Raw genomic sequence first — 13,701 nt, 5'->3', positions numbered from 1 at the left:
CTGTGAGGGTGGATGAAAAATGTGCCGAGGGCAGCAGAAACTTAGTGCTTGAGTAATCAATACAAACTGATTGTATATTTTTATTTTGTGAATATCAACGTGGTTTTTAGGTTTTGTGAAAAGATAATGAAATACCGCTTTGTCATATTTTACTCATATTTTCCAAGAAACAAAGAAAAGATGGGAGTTGTGGATGATCTTTCATTTTCCTGATTCACTTTAGATGACGTAGGACTGTAAAGTGACTTCTTACATAAAATGGGTTTGACATGCCTGGTTTAAAGCTTTATGGCTGCCACGCTGATTTAACACCCCAGTCCAAAACCAGTATATGAGAGAATGATCAATACTGACATAGGAAATGGTAATTGTGTTTTTTCTCCTGTCTTTGTTGTAAATGATTTATGTGTCCAGCAACTGAAATCACAACAGTTTTTAGGACAGCTGAAACTCAATCTGTGCAAGTTATTTCACTTTGGTTCAACTTTATTTCGACACCTCAAAACACAACACAGTCATCTGCAAACGCTTGACAGAAAATTCCACAAGAGCAAATTGAGGAGATGGTGGAAACTCCCTGTAACGTTAAAGAACCTGCAGAACCAGAGTCAGAGGAGACTTTCTGTAGAACCAGTGTAAAATCACAGTTTCCAGTCCCTCCAGTAAAGTATTCCTCTTGCTTAATGACCGTTGACGGCTGGATACCGTCAGCAAAAATGAAAACCAAATGTTGAAGCAGAACTTGATTTTGGCTCAGATCCAGGCTTCCAGTCGGGTGCTGGGACTGATGATAGTCTGAGTTAATCCAGTCACGGCGTCAGAAACAGGACTGCTGTCCTCTGTTGCTTTCCACCCTGACCTGTGACCCTGTTTGGATTGAGCTCAGATCATTTCGTTACGACAGTCAATGACGAAACACATCAGACGTTATCCTGCAGCTCTCTTTTGAACCTCTGAACCCTGAAAAGCCGTCTCGCCTCCTCCAGGTTACTTCCTGGAGTTCCAGGAGCCCGTCAACAACATCACTCACTTCCAGGGCCAGACGGCCACGCTGCACTGCAAGGTGAGCGGCAACCCGAGGCCGACCATCCGCTGGCTGAAGAACGACGCGCCGGTGGTCCAGGAGCAGGGGCGCATCACCATCCGCAAGACGGAGGCGGGCTCCAAGCTCCGCATCCAGGACCTGGACACCACCGACACCGGCTACTACCAGTGCGTGGCCTCCAACTCGCTGAAGGTCATCTCCGCCACCGGAGTGCTTTACGTCAAACTGGGTGAGCCTCACTTTGATCCAGACACCTCAGCTGAAAACACAGGGAGCAGGATGTGGACCTAACGTTTGTCGTCTTCTGGATTCACAGGACAGATGCCCACACGTGGTCCCGATGAGCCGTAAGTCTCAGCACAGTAATCTGGTGTTTCACTGCTGTTTCACACGTCAGAAAGCTTCTGAATTCTGAGTATTCAAGCTATTTCAGGATTTTCAGTCATATGATGAAGATGGTAGTAATGACGTGTCTGTGAACAGAAAAAGACTCTCCCAGGATATTTCTGTTTCCCAGGACAGCTGACGCCAGGAACCATTGGCCTTCTTAATCTGAGAACTACTTCGGTGGTAATGAGATTAATGACCGGCCACAAACTGCCTAAATATTTACAGTTACACGGTTCAGCCTTAATGACTTAACGTCAAATAAGTGGAGAGGCTGATTTAGTTAAGGATTTAACAAAGTAGGAGGAGGGGAGGGCATTCAGCCACAAGGCTCACAAACATTAAGGGATGTTTAGGATTTCAATTTGTGAGTTTCATTGCTAAAAGACGCTGCTGTGCTGAAAATAACTTGACAAACTTGTTGATTTCTACGTCATGTATTGGTTCATTGTTAAACAAGAGCCAGAATATTGACTGCCTGGCATCAGATTAAGAATTACTGCTCTGGAGTTGTTTGAGGATCAGTTTGGGATGAACAAAACATTACTAATTAATCATCATAATGATGTAAACACATCATATAGACTCATATCGGTGTGAAGGTTGGTACTGAGACAGGGTGTGGAATAAGGTTTAACCAGCACAGACACAGGAATGGGTTCAGGAGTCCACATGGAACCGTCCTGTTCATTCTTTATCCAGCACATGTGCGTTCTGACAGCTGGAAGCAGAAGAAAAGCAGGACAGAAACACTACGTGCATGTTAAAACCTCAAAGACCAAAGAAATTAATGTATTTTGTTGAAGTTTTTAAAAGGGATCGCGGAGCAGTCAGGATCAGAGTCACAGGAGAGCAGCTGGATAACTGAAGACGCTGCAATCCACCCAAGAACATGTTGTAAAAGAAAAAAAAAAGTCAAAGCATACCAGGGACCTCTTTACAGCCACCGGGGCAGGAAGCCTTCAATACTAAACTCCATGAGTAACAACCCCTGAAAGCACTGAGGGCAAATCAACGGCAGTTTGAGTGACAGACGCTGGAGAATCAGTCAGTCAGCTCAAACCCGACTCAAGCTGTCTCACCGTGAACTTAATGTATATCCAGGCAGTGTGGAGCTGGAAAGTGTCCAATCAGAGCCCATCCTTGTACAAAAAGCCTAATATATGTACAACCCCGTGGCAAAAAGGTTGGGACAGTGCTTTAAAATGAGAGTAACTTTAATCTTTGTGTTATTTACACACTGTTATGGCTGCTCTGTGAAATGTTGCTGTCACGGATGAAACATGCGGAGTGTTAGGGATTAGACGTCCTTTAAGAGAGGGACTGGTGTATAAAGAAAACTGGGCCTGTGTTTTATACAAACCGGCTAATTTATGACCTTCCAAACGCCATTGTTAGCACGATTCCTGTTTACAGTGAACAGACCAGGCCTGCTGGAATTTCTTTATGGATTCATCTCTAAACTCTGAGCACAGCACTCGTGCAGCAGTTTTCCACAGGGAATCATATAAAGAGTACCGAGGCCTGCTGGGAAACTGCACTCATGGGTTTGCTCTGTTGTTTGACACTCGTGATGTGGGTCATATAATATCCACAGACCAGCAGGGACGCACTTGAATGTGAGTTCATTATTCTGGATTTATGCGCCATTAGTTCAGCTTCAGATTGTGAAGGCTTTTGTCCTTTGGTTCAGAGTAACATGTTGTGCTCAGGGTTCAGACGAGTCTTTCCTCTCATTACAGTCCGTGTTTTTACATGGGACTTTTTTTCCTGTATTAATCAGATTTGCGCTCTAAAGTGACCATGTAAATGCCTCAAAACTTTATTCAGAATTAAGTTTAAATTTGAATGGATCTGCGGGGTTTATTCTCCTTTGGAAGAGGAAGTTTATGCTAATTAGGCGCAACTTCATTCTGCTCGTTCTGCGCATGCTCGTGATTACGTAATTTTCCAAGATGGCGGCCCGCTGTCCGCTTTTCGACTCGTATGGAGACGATTTATTTAACGGCCGTTTTAGAAGAATTTGATATAATGAAACGAGCGGGTCGACGGGCGTTTAATAACGCGGACGTTTTCAAAGCTGTGGCGTCAAAGTTAATCGAGAAAGAAAGACGAGGAAAACGTTGTTTACTTCCGGGAAGCGTCAGTACGTCACGGCCGCCCCGTCCAATCAGAACGCTTCGCAGACCCCGGCCTGAGAGAGGATATAATTCTTCGTCTTCCCCATGTAAACACAACGCTCATGAATATAATTCTGAATTGCTTAATTCAGAATAAAACAATTCGGAATTAAAAACATGTAACCACAGTCAGCAGTGACTCCAGCGGTCAGCACGGATCGGTTCGCTGCTGTTTCAGAGATGAGTCAAAGAGCCTCCCTCCTCCTGAATGTGGAGGTGAAAGCACGTTGAGTTGGTGGTCTGAGGCTGCAGGGAGCATGCAGAGACATGTCAGGGCTTCACTTCGGTCACGCTTTAACACAAACTCTGAAGAACTTTTTGCACCCCGACATTAAGAGTCAAGCTGTTCCTCCGAGGAGCCTCCTCAGTCTGGAGACGTCTCCGTGGTCTGGACCAGCCTGTCCTCCACCTCTTCGGTCTGATCAGATAGCTGAATTCAGGTGTTCTTCTGGGACGGACCGCTCAGCTCACTAACCTTAATCCTAGTCTGGGTTTCCCAGCTGTATAATTCAAACAGGCGGAGCCTGATAATGCTTCAGATGAGCCGGGTTGGAGCAGAGCGGTTCCCCTAAAGCTCTTTTTCAGCAGGTTCCACATCGGCTTCAGTTTGTGATAATTGAAGAATAATCGGAGACGTCCGACAGTCCAAGTTCCAAACAACCAGACTCGGTTTACTTCAGGCAAACATCCAACATGAGACGTTACAGCTCATCCTGAAGGCCTGGGAAAAATACATGACTCTGTTATTATCAGATAAATGAGTGAATAACAAAGACAGCATGTTCTGCTGTGCCCACCGTTGACTTGTTGGACATGTTTAGTGTACTTTAAGTCCGTTTGGAGTTGGATTCAAACTGTGTTTTCATTAAATCTTCTTCACAGGAAACACAGGTTTACTGATTGAACTACAGCCTGTGTAACATCTTTCATGAATCATCTGCCTTCAGTTTTTATTTCACCAACATGTAAATCAACTCTAACCTGGAAACTCTTAAAATCTGGCACCAGGACGTCACCTCTGACCTCCGACCTCTGACCTCCTGTCTTAAGAGCCGTATTGTCTGTTGTTCCTGAAACAGTGCAAACACTTAAAGACTTAAATCATCAGCGCTTTCCCCCGTTTGCTTTGCCAGATCAGCGTTTGGCCGGTTTAGGGCTGCGGGCCTCATGGAGGCAGATCACCTTTGTTTCAGGCCTGCTGAATGTTGGGGAACGTCCACTTTCTTTCCTCTTGAAGGGACTCTGCTGCTGTGTTGCATTAGGAGCTGTATGAAGACGCAGAGCGTTGGAATGAGAGAGAATCCCATCGGTGGCAGAGGGAGTCTGCATTTCTTCTTCTGTCGGTGGTTTAATGAGCTGACCTGTGTAAATGTGTGTGTGGGTCAGTTGTGTGTGTTTATTTCCTGCTCTGGCCTCTCTGTGTTTGTTTTGTGGATTAAGACTTAAGTCCGACCTGGGAGACTAAACCCAGCATAAACATGACATGCGACTGACCTCGGTCTAAAAACAAGCGGGGATCAGTCGGGTGAACCAGAACAACTTCCTGCACATGTGCAGCAGCGACGCGGCAGGCGGGACCAGAACTGGCGTCAGGCAAAACCCCCACACCCTCTGGGGGGCCAGACCCTCCTGTGTTTTGGGTGTTTTTGAAGGGTTTTCCGTCCGATCGGTGCTTCCAGGCTGCCTCCCTGCAGTACGTCGCCCTGCTGCTCAGTGAACCACTGGAGTCCAGCGGATTGAGGAGCTGGATCCTCCAGGAGGAGGCCAGAGTGGAGCTGCTCCTCCTCCATGTTGAGGGGATCCAGATGAGTAGGATGCCCCCTGGTGGCCTCCTGGCTGAGGCCTACCGGACCCACATCCCACTGGGAGGAGACCCCGGGCCCCGCTGGAGAGATTCCACCGTGGGTTGTTCAGATCTGCAGACGCTGCAGAGGAGAGATGCTCCATGCTGCCACCTCTTCCCCTTCAGTGATGAGCGGGAAACAAGGTGGACATTCCTGATTAGTGGTTCTACGAAGCCGTTGATCAACTCAATAATTCAACCCAGGCGTTTCCAATGGTGCTCGATGCACTGCCATTTAGAGGGGAGGAGTTTTCAGCGTCTGACCAATCACAAACCCTGCAGAGCAGCTCCCTTCACCATGAGGAGCAAACAGCTATCCTCCAAAGACAGGAACAATTCAAACATATCATCCTCAACTAAAGCAACGCTGTTGCCGCAGCAAAATCCAGGAAGGAAATCTGGCAGATAACTGCAGACTCTGTTGATGGCTAACATGGTGAGATTATTCAACAGTAATTCATTGGACAGTTTAAACTCAACTTTACTTTATTAAGGCACAAGCAGAGCTTCCTCACTGTCCTTCCTTCTTCTGTTGAGTTCTTTTGAGGCCCAGCTCCCCGTTTGAGCACATTTTGTTTCAGTTTTTAAGAAAGAATCTTAAAAAAAATCTGGCACTTGGATGAGCCAAACAATGTTATATGTCTTCCTCCGACATTATGGAAATGCTATCATTTATCATTAGCTACTGGAAATATTACATTTCTTACTCACAACATTTTTGTTTGTTTTATTTTCAAACATCATCAGGCGGCCCAGACTGAGTGTTCTTGTGGCCTGGATCCAGACCACGGGCCACATGTTTGACTCTTCTTTCGGTGCAGGTGCGGTAGAGGATGGTGCAGCAGTAAGAGTGTGCCTGTGGTGTGTGTGCTGCGTCTCCCTCAGGTCTGGTGATAAAGGCTTCTGCCAGCCGTACCGCGGCATCGCCTGCGCTCGCTTCATCGGGAACCAGAGTATCTACGTGGAGTCGCTGCAGATGCAGGGCGAGAGCGAGAACCGCATCACCGGTGAGGACCGCAGCGGCTCAGCCGACCTGTGTGTGTGTGTGTGTGTGTGTGTGTGGTGTGTGTGTGTGTGTGTGTGACAGACTGTCTGCCTGATCTTCTCCCTCCCAGCTGCCTTCACCATGATCGGCACCTCCACCCACCTGTCGGACCAGTGCTCCAAGTTCGCCATCCCGTCCTTCTGCTACTACGTCTTCCCGCTGTGCGACGAGGGCTCCCGGGGCCCGCGGCGCCGCCAGCTGTGCAGGGACGAGTGCGAGGCCCTGGAGAACAACATCTGCCACGCCGAGTACACCATCGCCCGCTCCAACCCCATGATCCTCATGCAGCTGGAGCTGCCCACCTGCCACCTGCTGCCCCGGCCGGGCACGGCGGACGCCGCGTCCTGCATGAGGATCGGCGTTCCCTCGGAGAAGCTGGGCTCATGTAGGTGAAGCTCCGTCAGAAGCCGTCGGCGCCGCGGTGAGGTGTGAGCTCCGTGCTGACTGTGCGTCTCTGCAGACTCGCCCTCGGAGTTCACCTGCTACAACGGCAGCGGGGCGGACTACCGCGGCACCGTCAGCACCACCAAGTCGGGGCTGCACTGCCAGCCGTGGGCCGCCCAGTACCCCCACAGCCACCACCTGTCCAAGGACTACCCCGAGCTCTGGGGCAGCCACAACTTCTGCCGCAACCCCGGCGGCCAGATGCAGGCGCCCTGGTGCTTCACCCTGGACCCCGACGTGCGCGTGGACCTGTGTGACGTCCAGCCCTGCAGTAAGAGCCCCGACACACACTCCCCAGCTGTTCATCTGCTCACAGTTCAGCTCAGTTTTAATTACAGACAGCAGAAAAACACAAGAGGAAGCAGAAGGTGGTCCAGAACACGTCTGTATCTCTGCTCATCGAGGAGACGATGTGTTTTGGACGACTTTTTGGGCAGTGGGATAAAGGAAGTTGCATGTTGTAAATTAATCGATTGTCACAAACTCCCAGAACTGAACTCTTACTGTATTTCTAGATTTTTCATGCACCCTGAGTGTTCTTTTGTGTCTGTTGGTCCACGGTAATATATTCTCATCTTATGCTTTACGATCAAATGACTCAAGCTGATGGCATAAATTAGTCAGAAGTTATCAGAATCCTTTACTATTTAAACTTGGTTTGCATTTTTTGTGTGATTTCAGGCTAATTTCAGCCATTAAACTGGAATAGTGACCCCTGAACACATTCCAGTTTAAATGAGAAAACACCAACTCTGATCAGCACAGGGAGATGTTTACGTTCTAAAAACGGCATCAATACATCAACATTTGAATGTTTTTAACCCTTGAAATGACCTTTTGTCTTCACATATCCAATGAAAAGAGATCCTGGCTGCTGGCAGTTTATCATACAGTATTCTTTCACGGAGGGGAACCCGAGATGTTTCGGCTCTGACAGAAAACCGCCGTAAATCTTTTCCAGTAGCTTTCATGTCTGACGACCTGAGGAGTTTAGTGTTACTGCTGACCGTAAAAAGAAAAGATGCTGCGCCGCTGAGTGAGACGGTGGAGCTCCAGGAGCTCCGTCACTGTCGCGGTCCGTCTTTGTGCGTGGGAGAACTTAAGATATCGCCCTTTGTTGCGATTAAACCGCCCCGTTCTTTCAGAGCTGAAAGGAGAGACTGATGTGTGGATCAGGAGGACACACGCTCCGTAACAACACCGCTTATTCAGCTCTTTAAAGAGTCGTTTGTGCCGTACGTGGTGACGTCTGGCATGCTGGATGCTTTCACTGCTGAAGACTTTAAACGTTTCCTGACCAGCAGCCAGGCTGCTGGTTGCTGCTGGTTGATTCAGTGAAGAAATTCCCCCTCAGAGGGAGTAATAAATAAAAATAAAGACTATCTTATCCTAAAGTCTGTGAATAAAAGCTGTGGGGAGCCAGCAGGAAAAAACAAATGCAATAATTATTATTAAAGATGAAAACCATGCCATGTGTTTGGTGGTCTCACCCTGTCTCACTTTCATTTTACTTCTTTATTTAGCATCAGACAAACATTTGGAAAAGTGTTCACATACTTCCCTTTCCTCCCAGTCGCCGGTTTAAACTGTATGCTCTTAAAGAAGCTGCAGGGTTTTCATTAGATTCACCGCTTTAATTCTTATTAACGAGCAGCTGCTGCGTTAATGTCAGGAGGTGGCAGAGCAGCGGCGCTCACGGGGAAGTCTCTCTGAAACCGACGAAGCCGAGAGACAAACGCCGTGTCTGTCTCTGCAGGTCCTCCAGAAAACCCCCAGAACACCATCCTGTTCATCATGAGCTCCGCCATCATGACGCCGCTGATCATCGCGGGCGTCTTCTTCCTGGTCTGCATGTGTCGGAATAAACAGAAGGCTTCGACGGAGACGCCCCCGAGCTGCCAGCTCAGCAGCCCCCCGACGCAGGAGGTGGAGCTGTCTCTGCTGGGCCAGCAGAAGAACCAGGTAACCCCCCCTCCTCAGTATGTGATACTGAAAACACTCACTCATACACTTTCCTGACGTGTCTTCTTTTCTCTGACTGCAGCCCAAACTCCGGGAGATAAACATGTCGGCGGTGCGATTTATGGAGGAGTTGGGCGAGGATCGCTTCGGGAAGGTTTACAAGGGCCACCTGTACGGCACCGCCCCCGGCGAGCAGACCCAGGTGGTGGCCATCAAGACTCTGAAAGACAAGGTGGACGCCGCGCTGTGCGAGGAGTTCCGGCACGAGGCCATGCTGCGCTTCCACCTGCAGCACCAGAACGTGGTCAGCCTGCTGGGCGTGGTCACCAAAGAGCAGCCCCTCAGCATGGTCTTCACCTACTCCAGCCTGGGCGACCTGCACGAGTACCTGGTGATGCGCTCCCCCAACTCGGACGTGGGCAGCTCCGACGACGACAAGACGGTGAAGTCCGCCCTGGAGCAGGCCGACTTCCTCCACGTCATCACGCAGGTCGCCGCCGGGATGGAGTACCTGTCCGGCCACCAGGTCGTCCACAAAGACCTGGCCGCCCGGAACATCCTGGTGTTTGACAAACTCACCGTCAGGATCCTGGATCTGGGCCTGTACAGAGACGTCTACTCTGCGGATTACTACAACCTCATGGGGACGAGTCCTTTCCCGATCCGCTGGATGTCCCCGGAGGCGCTCATGTACGGCAAACTGTCCACCGACTCCGACATCTGGTCGTACGGCGTGCTGCTGTGGGAGACCTTCAGCTACGGCCTGCAGCCGTACTGCGGATACTCCAACCAGGACGTGATCGAGATGGTGCGAAGCCACCAGCTGCTGCCTTGCCCGGACGACTGCCCCGCCTGGATTTACACCCTCATGCTGGAGTGCTGGAGCGAGTTTCCCGCCAGGAGGCCTCGCTTCAAGGACATCCACGCGCGCCTGCGCTCCTGGGAGAGTCTGTCCAACTACAACAGCTCGGCCCAGACGTCGGGCACCAGCAACATGACCCAGACCAGCTCCCTGAGCACCAGCCCGGTCAGCAACGTCAGCATGAGCACGGCCAACGCGTCGCGCTACGCCAGCCCCAAGAAGACCTCGCCGTTCCACCAGCCCCAGTTCGTGCCCATGAAGGGCCCGATGCACCGGCCCATGGTCCCCCCCCAGCTCTACATCCCCGTCAACGGGTACCACCCCATGCCCGCCTACCCCTACCTGCAGAACTTCTACCCGGTGCAGATCCCCATGGCCATGCCCCACCAGCAGATGCACCACCCGCCGCAGGCGGCGAACAAGGCCGGCTCTCACCACAGCGGCAGCGGGTCCACGTCCACGGGCTACGTCACCACCGCCCCCTCCAACACGTCCGCCACCGAGCGGGCCGCCCTGCTCGCCGAGGACTCCAGGGCCAACGACGGCGAGGGCGCGGACGAGGAGGCGTCCCACCACGAGGACACGTCCGTGCCGGAGACGGAGCTGCTGGGGGACGGCGAGGCTGCCCAGACGGACGACCTGATGCTTCACCTGTGCCAGGACACATAAAGCAGCTGGTCCTCTGTGGGCGACGCCAAGTGAAGGAACAGAGACCGAATGTCCGTTTTATGTTTCTTAGATAGTCCGGATGCCCGTGAGCGTCAGCTGTGTTCATTCTCAACCCCTGTGTCATTGACCAAACTGTGCAATTCCTCTTTATACCGTGTTTTTATGCCGTCGCCGTTCAGAGGAGCCTTTTTTCCTGCCGTTGCTGTGCAACACAAAGACTTCTGGGAAGTTCTTTCCAGGTTTCCTGAAGCTACCAGCTGTTTAGTGGCTTGTCAGTGAAGGACTGACGGGGATCAAACCTCCAGAGCACCAGCTCCTCAACCAGAACCAGAACCAGAACCAGTGTGCCCCTCTTTGTGAGTGGGTTCTTGTTAAAACCAAGTCACAAAGCAGAAGATTTGTGAGAAGAAGAAATGTTCAGAGGTGAAAACGGTCAAACCGACCGGATGTGTTTAATTTTTGACGTTGAGTTAACCAAACTGCGTAGATGAGTAATTTATGCACTTTGGTTTTAACTGTTTCTTTGTGTAAAGGTTGCTGAGCTAGGAGTTTATACGATGATGTTTTTGCTGTCATGTACTGAAATAATGAATAAAATCTGTTTTCCTCTCAGTTTGAAGAACATTACCTGTTGGTTTGAATTCAGCATCATCTGTTATTAAAGGTTTTAATAAACTACACAGAGATAAATCCTCGCAGCTTTAACACTTTCACGAGTTTGAGACTTCTTTGAATCTGTCTTTCCATTTCAGCTATTTATCAGGGCTGTCAGTTTTAATCGCGTCAAACGAGATTAATTAATATAGGGCTGTCAACTATTTTTTAAAATTGCAATTGATCGCAGAATTGGGGTTAGGGTTAGCAATCAGCTCAAAGAAGAGAAAGAGGAGAGAGAAGTCATTTTACCGTCACTGGGACTTCATTGTTCAGTTCATCCCTGCAGTCCAGGTGAATTATCAGAATTGGATTCTTCATTTGAAGCTAGAAAATGTTACAACGATCCTCCTGTGGCCGTCTATGATGTGAACTGTTCAACACATAAAGAGAAAATGGGACTGGCCTTCCCTTGAGCATCTCAACTTTAAAATGATGGATGGTTCAAATCCCACATTTTGTGAGTGTTTTCTGATGTGTGCCACTTGTAAGATTCAGATAAAGCAATTTTTCTGCATTAAATTGGCGTTGCATTGTGAGTTGATGAAGACGCGACTAATTGATTAATTATCGTCAGAGTTGCAATTGATTAAATATTTTAATAGATAGACAGCACTACTATTCATGCTTACTATTGCTGTTTTGAAGAAAACCATTTCCAGCAGGGATTTAAAGGACCAGTACAAGGACTAACCTTCAGCTACTTCCTGTTACCATGTATACATATATTTTTATTATTTGTTTCATATTTTTCAATGTTTTTTTTTTCATCTTTCTCCAGTCATTTTCAGAGTTTTTTCATTCCAGACCTCATCATGGCTCTTCAGTAATTTGCGTTCTCGCCTCAGAGCTCCAGGTAAAACAGCAGGTGAAAGAAACCGAGGAAACTTGGTTTGGATTTTATCTCAGCAAGTGGAGACTTTGAAAACTCAACATGAGCATGAACACTTTACCGTATCAATCATTCAACGTTTTTTTACTTTAAATGGAACATTTGAACCTTCAGCTGGGGGAGAAGAGTCTTGTAGAAAGATAAAAATATTTCATCCATTGAAGACAGGACTCTGCTGTGTATTATGGCTTTCAAAAATACGTCACATGGGCCAAAGACGGTTCATGAGATGACTTTACAAAGTGTACAAACTAGAAATAAACATGAAAGATGCATTGGAATATTTGAATATGAGTCTCCCCTCAGGAAAAGCCACACTGGTCAGAAAAGGCTCCATGAAGAGGGAAAAATACACATTCATCCTCCAAGTCCAGATGATGAATCCAGGTTCAGCAGCTTCCAGAACCTTCTGTCAAATTTCCTCAGTCCTCAATTTCTTTTTTCCGTCACAAGCGTCTCGCTCTGAACTCTTTCTGCTGCTCTCTGTTTTCTCTTCTCACTTCTGTTTTGGAGATTTTTCTTTCATGATACTTTTCTTTAATTAGACGTTTTCTTTCTCAATACTCGGGGTTCTCTTTTCTTGCTCTGTCCATTACTAATGGAGGTTTTCATGTTTTACTGTAGCAGCTTTCTGTGGTCATACAGAGACATCTAGTGGTCACACATTGTATGTACGGGTATATTCTCTAATTGCATGAGCAGCCAAAGGGAAAAAAAAAGGAAATATGGACATATTTCCATGGAGATTCTTGCATAATATACTAAAAGAAATCTTAATTTATCAGAGCAAGTGTATTTTCATGGATTTGTGACTTAGCTACTGCATTTATATTAACTGATTATGATTCTATGTATAGGTTTTCATGGTCATTTTCATATGTTCTGCTTGTTTTCGTTTTCACAGGTAAAGACACCTATGTATTTATAGATAATTCTCAGCTGTGAAAGAATATTATGCATATTTTCTGTGTATTCCTGGGTTATCATGTCTTTATTTCTAGGTTCGCTTGCTTGTTTCTGCTCTGTTCCACTCAAGATGAAGCTGCACTGTGTCATAAAATGAATACCAGGCCTTTTCTGCAGCATTGTATTAAAATATTTCTTTTATTTTCAGTGACCACCCGACAAAACCTCAGAGCAGCACAGTGATGAAACTAAAAAGTCTCAGACCATCAAACGTGGTTTTATTGGAGGAATGCTCGTGTGGTTCAGTCCAGCTCCCACAAAATATGTCTGAGGATGTGAAATCTGAGACGAGAGTGTTTTCTGCCAGACACATAATCCGAGCAGAGTTTGTTTAGCAGAGGAAAGGATTAATGAATGTTAAAGGGTCTCTGCACATCAGAATAAAGCACAGCATGAGTTCAAACTGCTGGTCTGTCCTCTGGAGACATGGTGGGACGCTGCAGAAGAAACATGATGGCAACATGAGTTTACCCTGAATACAGTGGGGAGAACGGCAAGATTGGCAAAATGTGTCTCATACAAAAAAGCTGGAGGAGGAATTACACGGAAACGATGTAAAGGCAGAAGAGGTGGAGGAGAACCAGGCCATCTTCAGCAGCTTCATTAATGTATTGAAGCCAAAGGTCAAGACGGTCGAACGTACACCTCGGATGGAAATAATAGATGCAGCTGATGATGTTTTTCTCCAGAAGCATGTGGGTATTCATTTGACAGCTGTGGGTATTCATTCTGCTTTTACAGCTCCCATAGCA

General features: G+C 47.8%; 1 protein-coding gene across 2 annotated transcripts in view; it reads left to right on the top strand.

The window, feature by feature from the left end:
* ror2 (receptor tyrosine kinase-like orphan receptor 2) overlaps window positions 1–11,127 on the top strand; it is a 36,127-nt gene extending 25,000 nt beyond the window's left edge. For both annotated transcript variants that reach the window (XM_030085543.1, XM_030085542.1), the window contains 7 exons: window positions 987–1,274; window positions 1,362–1,392; window positions 6,341–6,462; window positions 6,571–6,885; window positions 6,961–7,215; window positions 8,701–8,906; window positions 8,989–11,127. In XM_030085543.1, the coding sequence (XP_029941403.1) occupies window positions 987–1,274; window positions 1,362–1,392; window positions 6,341–6,462; window positions 6,571–6,885; window positions 6,961–7,215; window positions 8,701–8,906; window positions 8,989–10,437 (2,666 nt within the window). In that variant the 3' untranslated portion in view covers window positions 10,438–11,127. The remainder of the gene's footprint in view (window positions 1–986; window positions 1,275–1,361; window positions 1,393–6,340; window positions 6,463–6,570; window positions 6,886–6,960; window positions 7,216–8,700; window positions 8,907–8,988) is intronic.
* Window positions 11,128–13,701: the final 2,574 nt, after the last annotated feature.

The sequence above is a fragment of the Salarias fasciatus genome, assembly GCF_902148845.1.
Source record: "Salarias fasciatus chromosome 7 unlocalized genomic scaffold, fSalaFa1.1 super_scaffold_4, whole genome shotgun sequence".
NCBI classification, from domain to species: domain Eukaryota; kingdom Metazoa; phylum Chordata; class Actinopteri; order Blenniiformes; family Blenniidae; genus Salarias; species Salarias fasciatus.
Note: the sequence above shows the minus strand (reverse complement) of the source record. Positions and strands in the feature narration are given on the sequence as shown.